Source organism: Palaemon carinicauda, chromosome 10 (assembly GCF_036898095.1).
Source record: "Palaemon carinicauda isolate YSFRI2023 chromosome 10, ASM3689809v2, whole genome shotgun sequence".
Taxonomy (NCBI): Eukaryota; Metazoa; Arthropoda; class Malacostraca; order Decapoda; family Palaemonidae; genus Palaemon; species Palaemon carinicauda.
The window spans coordinates 98591915-98608561 of NC_090734.1; the positions used below are offsets into that span (position 1 = coordinate 98591915).

Sequence of the window (16647 nt, forward strand, 5' to 3'; positions counted from 1 at the left end):
ATGAAACAATCTCCAAATATTTAGTAGATTTGAAAAGAAAACTCTTGAAAGAATATTGGGAGTTAGATGGCAGGACAGGATGAAAAATGGAACTGAGAGAGATTACTCGTGTGCCATATGTGGATGAGATCATGGTGAGGGGTAGATGGCGATTCTTTCGGCATGCTCTTAGCACTCCCCAAGAAAGAGTAGATCACCAAACTTTTAACTAGTCTCCACAAGGCACTAGAAGAGTTAGAAGACCCAGTCCTACATGGCTGAGAACTCTGAAGCGTGATGATGAGTGGAAAAGTATTAAATTAAAAGCTCAAGATGGACATGAAAGGCAAAATCTAACTGAAGCCCTTTGCATCAATAGCCGTAGGAGGAGATGAGGATAATGATGATGAAGTGTACAGTACTTGATGTTAAAGGTTTGAGTATTTTCGTTATTGTTTTAAGAAATGTTTTGAAGCAAGCATCCAAAAGATTTTTTTTCTGAAGTGAGAGGCAAAGCTTGGAACAACGGTAAATTTCAAGTACCGTAGTTAATTATGAGTTCACAAAGTAAACATGGTAATAGCACAAGTACAATAAAACTCGATCAAAGGGGATTTTGCAGATACATTTTCCTGCCAATTAAAGCACGCCACACAATGCTCATAATAAGCAATGTTTTCTCCCATGGACATTGCGGTGGAATGCAGAAATTATTATGAGAAAATCAATGTCAAGTTTGTATCTTTGGATTCATTTGTAATGATAACTTCTTAAATGATTTCTAGAAAGAAATGAGATAGCTGAACAATTATGCTTTATTGTGAGATGTGACATAATAAAACTTATTATAGTTAGATAACTTTGATTTCGGTACCTACACTTATGTGCAATTTCTCAGACAAGATTTTTTTTTTTATTTTTTTTTTCAGCAATTTACAGTGCAGGATGTTTCATACTTATCAGTAGTTTTAATTTAACATTTCCCTAATTTTTGTCAGGGTTATGGTAGTGATCGACCCAATAAAAGTGATCATCACAAATTACCTAAATGATGGCCCTATTGTATTAAAAGTCCCAAATATTCCAGGATTTGATGAAGAGGGTACACAGTCAATCCCCTTTGACAGGAAGGTGTGGTTAGAACGCTCTGATTTCCGTGAGTTAAGGAAGGGAAAATTTGTGTGGGTGTTTTAGTTCTTTCCCTCAATGGTGAGAATATAAACAGATTCAACGATAACCATTCTTTAAGGTAACTCCAGAAGTTTTTAGATTTTTTTAATATACTTTACTTACAATACTTAGGTAAATAGTTTTCCTAAAAGTCTATAATGCACAATTATAATATAAGGTAAGACTTACCTTAGGGTTGAGATGATTGGCTATTGTTTTTTTTTTTAAAGATTTTAATCAGAGTTATAGATTATCTTGCTACAAAAGCACTGAATGTTTCTAACATTGTATTAGTTTATGATAGTACATTGAATTGATAGGTGTGCTTAATACAGCTTTTTAATCTTTTTTTTTTGGGGGGGGGAGGGGACTTCTTGCCTTCCTTAAAGGATTTTTTGCATTTTAAATAAGTGGTGTTTTATGACATATAGTTTTAGGACTGACTACCCTGGGTCACTAACCATGAATGTTGATGCCATATATCAGAATCCAGACTTAGATGATTCTATATTCGATTGTCATTTTACCACCATGTCTAAGATACAGATGATGATGGTAAGAGGGCTGTTGCTTGTTGTTAATTTCAACAATCACCATAGGGAGTGGTTAAATCTTGTTTCTCCTACTGATTACTATGTCTTAAATGCTTGGTGAGGATGGCAGGTTCATCTTTGCTAAAATTTTTGGGCATTATGTGTTGTACCATATTAGCGGTATTTTTTTTTTAGATTTATTTCAAAAGCAGGTCTTCTGAAAGTTATTTATCCTTTATGAGGAAATCCTAACGTTTATGTTTTGAATTGAATATCCTTTTGTTCTTTATTTAAAACAAACGATATCAGTGTCAATGACCTTCGATGTCAGGATGCCAGAAAACTCCAAATCAGTCAATCATTTTCAGTGAAGCTTTGAGCAAATCATAAGTGAAGCTACTCACACATATGGTAACTGTTTGGACATAGTGTACACTGACTCCCATGATTTTATAACAAGTAAGGCTGGCTCTCCAATTGAAAACATCTTATCATACCTTGGGTTTGTTAGAAATTTAGATTTCGTACTCATTTAAATTATACAGGTACAGTATATGAAATCTCAAGCAGATGTGGAAAGCCATTTTGAGTAAAATTTGTCATTTGAATGGGTCACAATTGTATAAAGGGACAGTCTATTGTTCTCTTGAATAAGAATCTAGTCAACATGTGTTAAAATAACGAGTGAAAGAGAAACCGTGGTTCAATGAGGAGTATAGATATGCTTATTTGGAAAAGCATAAAGCTTATCATCTTTATGAGCGTAACATATCAGATTGAACCTGGAATAACAATACTTAGCTAAGAGCAGTTTCCTAGATAGTTTATGCTTCAATAGATAAGGACTACAATTTGACCTTAAAAGAAACCCTTTCTATTAAAACTCAAGATCAAAAATGTCAACTATCCATATATCCGCACTCTCTGGCTTTAAAAGAAACCCTTTCTATTACAACTCAGGATCATAAATAGTTAATTACTCATAAATCTGCAGTCGTTGGTGTAGACTTAATAGTCTCTCCATTACTTAAACCAGATGGTTCTGTTACTCACTCTTCAAAGGAAAAGGCAATCATTTTGGATAATGTTTTTGACAGTAAGCAAAGTAATGAGAAACTAGATCTTCCTCATTCCTGCTTGCCTGAGGCTAAACTAACTAGTTTAAGATTTTGGTCCTGTGAAAAGGCCAGGTTTCCTAGCTTTTACGTTGTCTGTTATTTTTTGCCATTTAGCTAGAAGAGCTTTTTTTTTTGCACTTATTGGAGGATTGGTAATGTTAATCCATTAGGAAAACGTCTTTGTGGTAGATATAGCCCTGGTGGTTACCATAACTCTCATGTCCTGTAAAGTTTTTGAACTTCTTTTGGCAAATCATATGTTTAGGTGTATTATGCTAAAGTTAATGATCTGTTCCTTAATTTGGAATTTAGCTTTCGCCAGGGCCTAGGAGCATTTGATGCCCTTCTTACAATTTCTAATGCTGTACAGAAATCCATGATTGTGGTTGGGAAGTATGTATGATTGGCCTTGATTTTATTGATGCATTTGATCATGTTTATCATGAGGTCCTTTGTTATTATTGTTATTAACAGCTAAGCTACAATCCTAGTTGGAAAAGCAGGATGCTATAAGCCTAAGGACTCCAACAAGGAAGATAGCCTAGTGAGATTAATATCCAGATCAGGAATTATGAATTTAATAGACAGGAAGTTCCTGTCTAACAAATTAAGATGGGAATTGGCAGCATTAGACCAGACATGAGAACAACACTCGAAACAGGGTAGAATGAAAGAATTAAAACACTCTTTCTGTATAGACTGATCACTTTAAGCCTTAAGGGGGCCTCCTGGCTAATATCGTTATTTAAGGACAGGACTTTGACATTCATACCACTTAATAAGGTGACTGGACATCTTTAAACTGCATAGAATTTTTGTGTCTGACCTTTGGTTTTGCGACTCAAGTATTTTTCAAATTCTATCTCCTCCCTTGATAATTAATATTAAGACCTGGGATTACTATCCTATATAGACCTGATGTAGATCTCCAATCAAATGAAGATTTTTTTCTTAAATTATTTTTTTTTCTAAATATGAATTTTTCATTATGGTAAGAAAATAAATCCTAAAAATCAAGGGAAAAAATTTAGAAAAAAAAAACATGAAACAAAAGCTGGTAAAAAATGGCAACATTTGATTATTTCATAATGTACGTTTAAGTTATATACCAAATTTCAATGTTATAAATCTAAAAGTAAGGGAGAAGATATAATTTGAAGGTTAATAAGTATAGTTTTGAGATACGGGCATTCAAAGTTTTTCTTTGGATTTTCACAAGGATAATATTAGTAAATCATGATTATTATGATTTTTTATGATCCTTACTGAATATCAAAAGAAAATTATTTATCATAATTTAATCATAAATGCAGATCCCTCTTAATATTTTGCTTCTTAACGCGAGACGGTTGATCTTCATCATTTCTCTCCTTCACTAACTCCGGTAATTTTGCCGAATTTACCGACTTCTGAACTCTTATTAGAGCGAATTTTCTTCTTCCTTATATTAGCAAAATGTTAAAATTATCTTTGCCTCTTTGGTATGATAAAATTCTTGCCGAAGCCGAGTAAAACAGACATAAAAACGAGTGAATGTCAGAAGTCAAATTCAAACGTGTACTCTCTATGAGGTTTTTTCTAGAAAAGAAAAGCGAAGGATTAATTACCGTGTTATATATCATCTTGTGATTCATGGAATCTATACATATGGCATTGCTCAATATTTTCAATTTGTTTTATGTTAAAATGTAATATTTATCAAAATTTACGATAACAGAAGAAATACTGCATTTTCTTGTAGGGTTTATTGAGTTACTTTTACTATTTACCCTGTAACTATGAAAGTAAGAGGAATTTTGACAAAACATTTTGTATACGCATTTTACATTGACATATGAAGCGCAATCATTTATTTTTCAGGATTTTGTGTTTTATTTCCTATACCCCATATATTGACATTATGGCCGAGCCCCTTAAAAGACTTTTTCAATAAGCAAATTTTTGGGGTAATTGCAGGAGACACAGAAATAATGTATTTCTCAAAAGGGAATTTGTTATCGAGAATCATACTCAAAATTTAAGAGAGTAATAGAGTGTTGAAGAAACATTATCAATGCAGAGATATGGATGTTGAGGAGCAACTGTCTTCAACCTACTTATAATCATACTTTGAGTTTTGTTAGGATTCAATTTTATACCCCATAATTAGCACCATACTCTAATTTTAGCTAGTTCTCTATTAAGGGATTCAGCAACCCCAGATCTGCATTCAGGAGATAGAATTGATGCAAAGAGTACAATCATCTGCATATGGAACGAGCTCCATATTATTATTATTATTATTATTATTATTATTATTATTATTATTATTATTATGACTTGCTAACCTTAGTTGGAAAATCAAAATGCTATAAGGCCAGGGGCTCCAACAGGGAAAATAGTCCAGTGAGGAAAGGAAACAAGGATAAATATGATATTTAAAGAACAGTAATAACATTAAAATAAATATTTCCTATATAAACTATAACAAACTTTAACGAAACAAGAGGCAGAGAAATTAGATTGAATATTGTGCACAAGTTTACCCTCAAGCAAGAGAACTCTAACCCAAGGCAGTGAAAGAGTATGGTACAGAGGCTATGGCACTACCCAAGACAAGAGAACAATGGTTTGATTTTGGAGGGTCCTTCTCCTAAAAGAGCTGCTTACCATAGCTAAAGAGTCTATTCTACCGTTAGCAAGAGGAAAGTGACCACTGAAAAATTATATTGCAGTAGGTAATCCCTTTGGGGAAGAATGATTGTTTGGTAATCTCTGTGTTGTCAGGTGTATGAGGACAGAGGATAATATGTAAAGAATAGGCAAGACTATTCGTTGTACATGTAAGCAAAAGGAAAATAAACTAACCAGAGAGAAGGATCCAATGTACTACTGACTAGCCAGTCAAAGAACCCCATAACTCTCTAGTTAAGAACACTTTCCTGAGGAACACCAGATATCACATTCCTATACTCACTATGGTGCTCATCAGCAACAATTCTTTGTGACCTATTTCTTTGAAATTCACTGGTGATGCTAAGAAAAGATCCACCCACTCCCAACTCCTGTTTTAAAACAATAGCCTCATGATAAACACAGTCAAGGTCAGCAATAAAATCGAGGCCAATCATACGAATTTCCTGACCACTGTCAAGGAATTTCTCTACAGCATCAGGCATCATATGCTCCAAAGCCTTTACGAAAGCCAAATTGAAAACTAGGGAACAGATAATTGCCTTCCGCAAACCTGTTTAGATCTTTTGCTAGAAGACGTTCAAAAACTTTAGATAGTTTGGGAGTTATTGAAATTAGGCGGTAATCAGTTGTACTTGAGCTACCAGAAACACATTTACATAATGGAGTAACATTACCGATTCTCTAACAAGTGCCAAAAGCTCCTCTTCACACTAACTTCCACAAAATAATATAAATTTTTCAAAATCATGAAGTTGGGAGTGGTTGGGTTATTTTTCTTAGCATCATTATTTAATTCTCAAGTAATAGATTATAAAGAGTAGTTTTTTTTATGGACACCATAGTGTATAGAGGAATGTGATATCTGGTGATCCTTAGGGTAGTGTTCTTAGTCCATTACTTTTCATTCTAAATTTATATACATATGATATGTGGTTTGGCTTAGAAAAAAAGCTCTTTGCACATGTGGATGATACTACTCTCTTGACATTGAATTACTCTCCCCAAATGTATATGTGGGATTGCAGAATCCCTTGATGAATATCTATCTGAAATTAGTGCAGGTGCAAATTATGGGGAATGAATTTGAGCCCTACCAAAATTCAAGATATATTTATAAATAGGTAGAGGACAGTGGTTCCTCAACATCCAAATCTTTGTATTGACAATGCCTTTTCAACTGTATTCAGCTCATATAAAATTCTAGGTATGATTTTTTTATGCAATTTACTTTTGAGAAACACCTTGTCTTTCTTCTTCAATTACACAAAAATAGACAAACTCAGAAGGTCTTTCAAGATGTTTGGTGATCAATTTATCCTGAAGAAATTTTTCTCCTGTCGGGTCATCACCTGCTGACCCTTATCTTAATTTGTTGGACAAAAGCTTGCAGTCTATTAAGTTTCTTATTTTTTATCTTAACTTTAATCGTTTGTATGTTCCATTAGATTTTTCTAAATATTGACCATTCTTCGTCAAGTGTGTCGATAGGTGGCGACAAAGACTTAGGTACCAGCACTGCCATCAGTCTGCCAGCTTACCCCCTAAGGGGAAAACATGCTAATGGCTTTGGAAGGTCAAATCTCAGATGGAACCAACCCCCACGAACAACCAATACAAATACACAGCAGCATAATGATAAAATTCATACGATGTCAGTGCCAAAAAGGCTAGGATATAAAGAGAGGTGACGTCATGGAGTAGCTATACCCATGCACCATTTGAGCATTTCCAAAACAGTCCCAGGACAGAGGCGATGGCAAGGAAGTCAGCCTCAGAAAGAAATCTTGGTTCAATTCGAGGGTTATCCCAACAAGGGAGAGACTCTAGACCGGTGATTCTCAAACTGGGTGCTGTGGCACCCTGGGGTGCCATAGACAGCGCCTAGGGTTGCCGCAAAATTGTCATGAGTTTTGTCTTGGCTAAATTGTCTTAATGTACATTTGAAAATAAGTTTTCAAAAGTCTTCATAAAATTATCAGGTTAGGTAGGAAGTTACATGCTCAAACATTTCTCGCAAATAAAGGTTGATATTTCCTTTTCTATACTTGTACAATACAACAACAACAACTACTACTACTACTATTGCTAATATTAATAGTAATAGTAATAATAAATAATGATAATAATATAACAACAACAACAAAAATAGAAATAATAAAGTGTAACAGTCGACTCTGTTCACACTCACATTTTCTTTGTTTATACTCGTTGCCCGTCCGATACGTGTTCGGTTCTCGTCGGCTTTGTATAACCCCAGTTTTCCACTCCCGAGTCAGTGAGGCATAATACCTCAAGGCATAAGTTCTTTGCTGTTTCTGGGGTTATATTACAGTTGTTTCGAACATTATAGTGCTTCTAACATACCGTACGATGGATAAGTTTGTCATTAAGAAAAGAAGACACGAAGTTAGTGGTGAGTGTGAAGAAAAGGACGAAAGTAGGTTTGTGAGCGAAAAGGATTTGGCCATTCCAACAACAAGTAAATCACTTCAAAAAAAGGCAAGAAAAATCGCTCCTACTTGGATAATTATTTTAGTTTTGGATTCTTCTGGTGTGGTGATTAAGTTACTCCCATGTATGTGTTATTTGTGGTGATAAATTAGCTAATGAAGCAATGGTACCCAGTAAATTAAAGAGGCATTTAACTCTGAAACATAATCATCTGGCTAACAAGCCTCGGTCCTACTTTGAAGGACTTTTAAGTGATCATAAACAACAGAGTGCGATGCTTTCTAAGAAAGTCAAAGTTGCTGATAAAGAACAAGAGGCCAGTTACTTAGTTGCAGAGTTAGTTGTTAAAAGCATGAAACCTCATACAATAGCAAAGACTCTGATTCTACCTGCATGTAGTGCCATAGTAAAAGCAATGTTTGGAAGTGAAGCAGAAAAAGAAGTGTGGAAAATTCCCGTTTCGGATAGTACCATTAGCAGACGGATTCATGATATGTCAGCAGACATAGAGGAAACTGTATGTACATCTGGGAAGGAAAGGGAAATGTTTGCACTTCAGGTAGATGAGTCCACAGACATTGGAGGTATGACTCAATTACTGGTATTCGTTCGGTACATTCATGATGTTAAAATAGTGAAGCAATTCTTTTGTTGTAAAGAACTTAAGGAAACTACAACAGGCAATGATATTTTCTCTACATTTAGTGAGTACTTAAAATCAGTTGGTTTGACCTAGCAATCGTGTGTTGAGATTTGTACAGATGGGGCACCTGCTATGATTGGCTCAACTAAAGGATTTGTGTCATTATTGAAGAGAGAAAACAGCAGTGTGATAACAACACATTGCTTTCTTCATCGCGAAGTGCTGGTTGCAAAGACAATTAGCAATGATTTAAAATCTGTACTGAAAAAAGTTGTAACCACTGATAAAATTAAAGCGCTGAAAGAAAAACTGAAACTGTGGGGTGGCAAAGTAAATGAAGGCAATTTGGACATGTTCTCACATGTTGCAGTAGCAGCAAACAGTGGTGAGATAATACCCATTATTTCTGAGCATCTTGCAGTACTGGAAAAATAACTTCAGCACTATTTCCCAGATATATGCACTGAAAACTATGACTGGATAAGAAACCCATTTGTTGCATCTATATCTACCCAATCTCAGCTTACCCTCATGGAAGCAGAGCCGTTAGTGGAATTGCGTCATGATCGTGATCTAAAGTTATTGCACATGCAGCTGCCTCTTTGTGAATTCCGGGTTCACATCAAGACTAAGTATCCTCATGTTGCCAAAAAAACTCCGGTAATGTTAATCCACTTCTCTACTTCTTACCAACGTGAGTTGGGGTTTTCTGCTCTAGCAAACATTACAACTAACAAAAGGGAAAGGCTGAAAACTCTTGAGGAAGAAATGAGAGTATGTTTGTCCACCATTCAACCCAATGTGAAACAGATCTGTCAGTCACATCAAGCTCACACATCTCACTAGAATAGGTGTTTTTTTCATCTTTACTTAGGGGTGATTACCATTTTCTTTCTATTTAGTCTGCATTCATAAATCTTTACTGCACATCTTCTAATATGCTCTTTGTATTTCTGCATTGTACGGAGGGGCTGGATTTGGTTTGATTATGGATGATGATAAAAAAATAATAATGTCCAGTGTTTTATATAGCGACGTTTCTCCTTAATGGATTCAAAGCCGCTAGTACAGTAATTATATTCATCAAAAAAGTTAATTCATGAGATATGGTGGGGTGGTGAAGAAGGGGTGCCACAGTAATGGTTACATCAGTTTAGACTTTAGGGTGCCATCAACTGAAAAAGATTGAGAACCACTGCTCTAGACAGAGACACACTAGGCTGCCACACCCTGACTCCCAGAAAAGGTTAGAAAAACTCTAAAACAAATGCCATGCTGTCAGAGACGGTGAAGCCAGTATGAAATAAATATATGATGTCACAGGTTGATCGAGAAATCTCAGAGGCTAGAAGGTAACGGGAGTGCGGGTAAGTCAGCGCACCGAGAAGTTGGGATCACCCTTCGCAAAGGGGAGCTCCAATGGACTGCGTAACAGCAGCACAGGTAAGTCGGCGCATGGACAAGGTGAGATCATCCTTCGTGAAGGGGAGCTCCAGTGGACTGCGCAGTTCTAGCATGGGAGATCACAGGCGAATGCAATATGGCGAACCAACAGATTCGCCGACAAAGGCTTAGCTAAGCCTTATAGTTGAAAAAACCAGGGGATCGAAGGGAGGTGGGCATAGGGTCTCAGTAAACTAGTATAACTGAGGTACAACCCCTCTAAGGGTCAAATGGCCACTGCCAAAGAGTCCAGTAAGAAAGACCTGATCGCCATCGGTGAGCCCGTCTCCAGCTAAAACTTTACTACTCTCTAATCTAGACTAGCCGGGACTAACACGCACTAAAACTTAAACTTAAACTATATTAATACATGGTAAATATATTCACAAAACAGAGCCCAAGGCATCTTAATGCTAAAATAAGGCTAGCTAACATGATGCTAGTGAAATAAGACTAAGTGAACATGAAATAAGAGGGGGGTCGTGCTCGCAACATGGTGCCCAATGGCTAGTTGGACTCAGAGCGCCTGGCTACCAAATCCCCTAAAAAGTTAAGTAACCACTCCATGACGGGATCTAAAATAGTTAAAGCTAATGCAAACTGTATGAGAAAAGGGTGCTCAACTTACATGACGAAGAGGAAGCCATCATGCATGGAACTACTCAAATAAGGCTGAAAAAGGCGCACTCGAAAAAAATATGTACAAAGTAGGAACGCTGCGTACAAAGGAATGGCTTCATCAGAGACAAACAGTACCATGAGGGGAGAGGATATATAACGGCTCCTCACCTATCCTTCTCCTTAGATTCCTAGATTGGGTTAAGTCTGTTAGGGGTGCAGATATCTATGGTTATCTACGGATACGTCCCTGATTATACACAATATCTTAGGATAGTCGTTCAGGGGGTTAGAACCCCATGATACCTGACGGTAATTCTCTTGTAATATCACTCGCAGAAATATTATACAGTAGGAAGCTGCCGGAGGGACCTTACATCAGGACGACATGGCTCGAGCCCAAAAATATCACTCAATAAACATCTTGACGTCTCAGACTATCATGTTCGTGTGAATCATGGTTTTTGACAATGTCTAGTCACTCTAGCATATTGATGAAAATGCCAAAGTTCTCCAACAAGGTTCATGTCAACGTCATCAGGACTTATTTGCAGAGAGCATTAGTTTCTTCACGAATCTCTTCTATAGCATTGATAGATTTGACTTGAATGCATGCAACAGAGGTATAAATGCTTTGACTCTGAACATGTCTTTTGACTCAACACTAGTCAATTTTTCTTTGCCTGTTCTTTAGAATAATGGAAGAGATTTATAAAATACCTTTGATAAAGTCCGAAAGTGAAGTATACAATCTAGACTGACTTTGGGGTCTTGCAGTGATTGATTAGTGTTGTGAATTTTAGACAGCTAATAACTCCACAAATATTAACATCACCATGAATTCAAACTCCTCCCTTTTATTCAAAATATTTATGGCTAGATTTCTTGTTTCGCCTTTCTCTGTAGTATTAATAAGAAGATGATGCAATGCAGGAATTATTCCATCATAGCTATGAGGTATTGCACTTGTGGCCGTTGAATGTTCTTTTCATCCGGTCATTGACAAAGACTTTGGAACCTTTGAATCATCTATTTAGAATGACAACAGTATTGCCCGCCTATCTGAAGATGATGAAAGGAATTTTTATATTTCTTGAACAATTCCAAAAGAGTTTACTGCATGTAAGCACACTATTTCTCCTCTTCCGAACAGTATAAACGACAGTAAAACCACAGTTATTGAAGATGTTTGAAAATCACATTGAGTGGCCATATGACTTTTTAGCCTTGTGGTTGTCTAAGACTGAAATGGGAACTTAACTTGTCATCAACCACTTCCCCCAAATATTCGGTGGTTATCACTGGATGTGTGAAGCGTGGATGACACATTATATACTGAAGGAAGATAGGAAGGCTCAAAATACGAATGTTAATATACTAGTTGCCAACTCCAAAGTAAACACCGTAGTTTGACCGCTCAGTGTTCAGATGGCGTTGTAGGTAAATCGCATTTCGTCTGTTTGTTTTTATTTAGAATTTGACAGATGACACAAACAAAATCATGGCGCCAACAGTGAATTAGTTACCTAAGTGTGTTGTTTGCAATAAACGGAAAGAAATCGGTCCTAATTTGGTGTTTCACAGGTTCCCTAAGGATATAGAACGGTGAGTAGGCCTATTAACAGTATGATACATGAAATATGTGCTACTCATGAGTAAGCCCCACTGATATTGGATATAAGATTGAGTCAAGGCACCCGCAGTACATGTTTTTAAGCTTCTTATTTTTGGGTTATAAGTTATTAAATGATACATTTCTTAAGGGTTGACATATTTGCCGTTAGGAACATGTTTAGTGGTACGTATTATATTTAACTGATTTAAATTATATGTGCATGCATATTTCAGAATGTTTGCTCACCTGAGTAGCATCACAGGAGTATACTGCTTCAACATGTTATTTTGTTAGTTTTCCTTGTCTTCTTATCTTCTATTTCCTGAATAAAGACTAGCATTTTACATTATTTTATACTGTATTTGCATTTTCATGTACATTGAATGTGTGTTTACTGTCTGTGCTTTCTATGTTTGCATGCTTGTTTTGTCTTATGTTTGCAATATGCATTTATTTCTTGATGAAAACTTTTTTCAGCATTATGCTTTCTCATATTTATAATTATATTAGAGTTCATTTGCTTGTAATTCGTGATGCAATTTTTGTTTGCTTGTATGGTATTTTTTCCGTTACAGTTTTTAAGTGTAATATTAAATACTGAGTTTTTATTTTTTTTTCTTATTTAGTATCATTTATTGAAGTTCATTTGCGTGTGATTTATCTTGCATTTTTGGTTGGTTGTATGCTACCTTATTTCTATTTCTAACCCCCTTTTGATTATCTCTATGCGTGATACAATTTAGTGAGTTATTTTGTTCCTTTTGTTTTTTTTATATTTATACATTTATTAGTTTATATTACAAAAGATTACACACGAGTTCATGATGCATATCCGTTTCAATAAAAAATCCAATTGTGTTTATATACACCTAATATCTCCATTCTACAGTTGCCTACAAACTATAATTAAATGTATGCCTACAAATAAACCTGATATACAGTATGTTTTACTTTATTCGAGCATGATAGTGTATAGAACATTTAAAAGTTACTGTAATATACAATACATAAATTTGTAAGGAAAGTAATTAAATTATAAGACATATAGCTATGAAGTTTCTGAAAAAAAGACTGAGAAACATAGGGATATGTAGGCCTATGCATAACCTATATATGTGCCTAGTTGTAAATTTGCAATTTAGTTATCTAGAAATCAAGAATGTTATAAAAATAGATAAAATATACTGACGTACGAATGCAAATTATGAAAAATATTTAGCAAGTTTAAAATTGAATTCCCTCCTACATTCCCGTAAGCATTATCGCTCTGAATGTTTAACCGTTCGCTCAATGGATGGAGCCATTCGTTTTGTATGGGAGTATCTGGCATCTTTTGTTCGTACAATCATTTGACCGACATTAGGCTCAGCCTTCCTATCTTCCTTCGGTATATACTGTAGTCTTTGCTATTGCCTAAAAGTAAATATTTCAAGTTATTTTATGTGTTTCATTGTTATAAAATTATGTTTGAAAATTAAGAGCATAACCATATTTTAACATAAAAGAATAAGAAAACTGCCGATACACATGCTAGAAGCAATTTTTTGCAGAAAATTTTAATGCTGGATTGCTGGTGAATGATATGCTGAGTCGTTTGTTTAATGTTTACATCTGTGGCGAGCGTGTCCAGTTTGAACGTCTCTTGAACTACCTGTGTTTTTAAAGTTAATTGCCATTTTAGGAATTGTTAATACTCGAAACGATATCGAACAGTGATAGTGAGTGTGCTGATAATCCCCAATCGACCACATCGAGTGTTAGTAACCAGAATTTCAGGCTTTACTACCCTAAAACCGCGCATGTAGAAAGGGCCGAGAGACACACGGCACATGGTGTAGGTTTAGTGTCCTTGAGATTCCACTTCTGAATCCGATACTGATGCTAGTGACGTTGATCTAGATTATTAATTTGATTCGTGAAAGTGCTGAGTTGGTAGCATGTTGTCCAAGGCACCAGTCACCCGTTGAAATACTTTCGTTAGAGAGTAATTTTACCTTTGACTGACTAGATAGCATTAGGTAACATTGGATCTCTGTCAGGTTACTGCTAATTTTTCCTTACCTACACATACACTGAATAGGCTTGTCTATTGTTTACTCATTCTCTTTGGTAAATGTGTAGGAGAGCTCCGCGCTTGATTTAAAAGTTTCTAGAAGTAGAAAACGAAAGAAAACAGTAAATTAGAGCTACAGTTACCTTGAAACTGTGAGATAATCCTCCTACAACCACCTAACTCTTACACAGAAAATGTAAGCATAAACCTACTACTACAATTATGGGGGACCCCAGTGGGAAGCGGGGTTTTTGGGTGGGGGGAGGAGGAGAAAAGTGATTTATCGGGGCACTACCGAACCTAATACAACTACCTACCCTACCCTGGGGGCCATGTACCCCTACCTAGGCCTACCGGGGGGGGGGGGGGGGCTCCGCCCCCCCCTGCGACCCCCCTTAAGGCCACAGTAATTTTCAGGGCACAACGTTAACGTAAACTGCAAACTACCACATACCTTACTGTTATGGTGCAGGTGGATACAAATCTGCTGCTGCCAGGAGGAAGTGATGAAGTCTTTTGGCAGGATCAGTTATGGCCAATTTAAAGTAGGCCACGGCCAAATACCCCACAAAATGATCTTTTCTTCTTCCGTATTTGGGGACCAGGGCCTTGGTGCCTCTCCAGGTACGTTCTATGGTGTTAGTATGAGCACCTGTAACTGGGTCAACAAAATTAACACTATGATTAACCGTGAGGTGCTTATAACCTTCTTTTTCTAAACAATTATATGCCTTCCAACAATCCGATATCACTGTGGTACCTTCTGCTATATACTGGCGGATAATAGCCAGTAATGTTTCAGCGGAGCGGTCTTGCACCGGCACAAAAAATAACTCCCGGGTTTCACGGCAGATACCACCAAACACCCACTGACCCTCTATGACGCGTCCAACATTGTACTTGCGCTTGCCAAATTTTGATTCATCAATTTCAACGGTTAATCCAGGGCCTCCAATTTTCCGAGAACGTCTCAGACCCCAAGAAATAAGCACCTCACGGCAAAACGAACACCAATCAACGATAGTGTGATTATTGAGTTTCAGTTCAAACGAAACAAATTCAAATGAAAACGCCTTTTGCAAAAAAAGGAACACAAACTTCAAATTAGTCTCAATATCTAACTTTGCTTTTCCAAACCATGTACCTTTGAAACAAGACACGAAAAAATTGCACCTCCTCTTCCTTTTCCCACGAGTAACCACACTACGATCACACCGGAATGCTAATTTGTTGTAATCTATACGGCACACATTTTCACAGTTAGGGCAATTTTTCTCTGCCAAAATCAAACCATGACGTTGAGCAAATGCAATTAGCAAATCAACTTTCCCTGAATAATGTACACAAAAATCCCCATAAGAAATAAAACAATTGTCACAAGTGACACAGTCGGAACGGGATGAAGGTCCTGCTAATTGCTCCATACTTCACGGCAAAATGAGCTTTTCAGTTTGAAGGGAGATCCGAGACGTGCAAAAATATTCCTCCGCGGAACTTCACGTAAACTGTGGTAACTGGTGGAAAAATAGCAGGGATAAGTGAAGTAATTAGTGTTAGCATTGGCTAGATTTGTAAAAACCGCCATGGTTGGTTTTCAAACAGTGTGACGTCAAGAAAACACCTGTTATTGGTTAGAATAGCATTGAGAACTAGTCTGCCATACGCAGTAATGCGGTGAAACAGCTCATTTTAGCCAAGACATCACACAGTAAACAAAAACAATCACTTAGAAAAAATCCAAGTGAAACATAACTATACACACGAATATCTTCGTTGAATAGAAGCTGCTCATATATTGACTATTATATAAGCGTTCTATATGATATAATAGTGAATTGTAGGTGTTTAAATTCTTCAAGATCTTCCGCGGAGCTCTCCTACACATTTACCTTCTCTTCTTTCCTCATACACCAGGCGATATTAAGATGACCGAAAATTCTTCACTCAAGAAGTTAACGACTGCACTGTAATTGTTAAGTGGCTACTTTACTCTTGGTAAGGGTGGAAGAGACTCGAGCTATGGTAAGCTGATATTCTAAGAGTGCATTTCAAAATTAAACCATTGTTCTCTAGTCTTGTGTAATGCCATAGCCTCTCTACCATGGTCTTCCACAGTTTTGGGGTTAGAGTTCTCTTGCTTGAGGGTGCACTCGGGTACACTATTGTTTCCTCTTTTCCTTATCTCATTGGGCTATTTTCCCTGTTAGAGCCCCTGGGCTTATATCGTTTTGTTTTTCCAACGGGTTGTAGCTAAGATAATAATTACATTCATAGTAATGGTTATAATAATAATGATAATAACAATGATGTGGCTAATGAGACCATAAAGTGACCCCAGAAAGTGATTA

At 36.5% G+C, this 16647-nt stretch overlaps 1 protein-coding gene across 1 annotated transcript; it reads right to left on the reverse strand.

Annotated features, from left to right (window-relative positions):
• Positions 1-14760: 14760 nt before the first annotated feature.
• LOC137648147 (uncharacterized) lies at positions 14761-15787 on the reverse strand. Its single transcript, XM_068381077.1, has one exon. The coding sequence runs from the start codon at positions 15721-15723 to the stop codon at positions 14761-14763; it is 963 nt and encodes a 320-aa protein (XP_068237178.1). The 5' UTR covers positions 15724-15787.
• Positions 15788-16647: the final 860 nt, after the last annotated feature.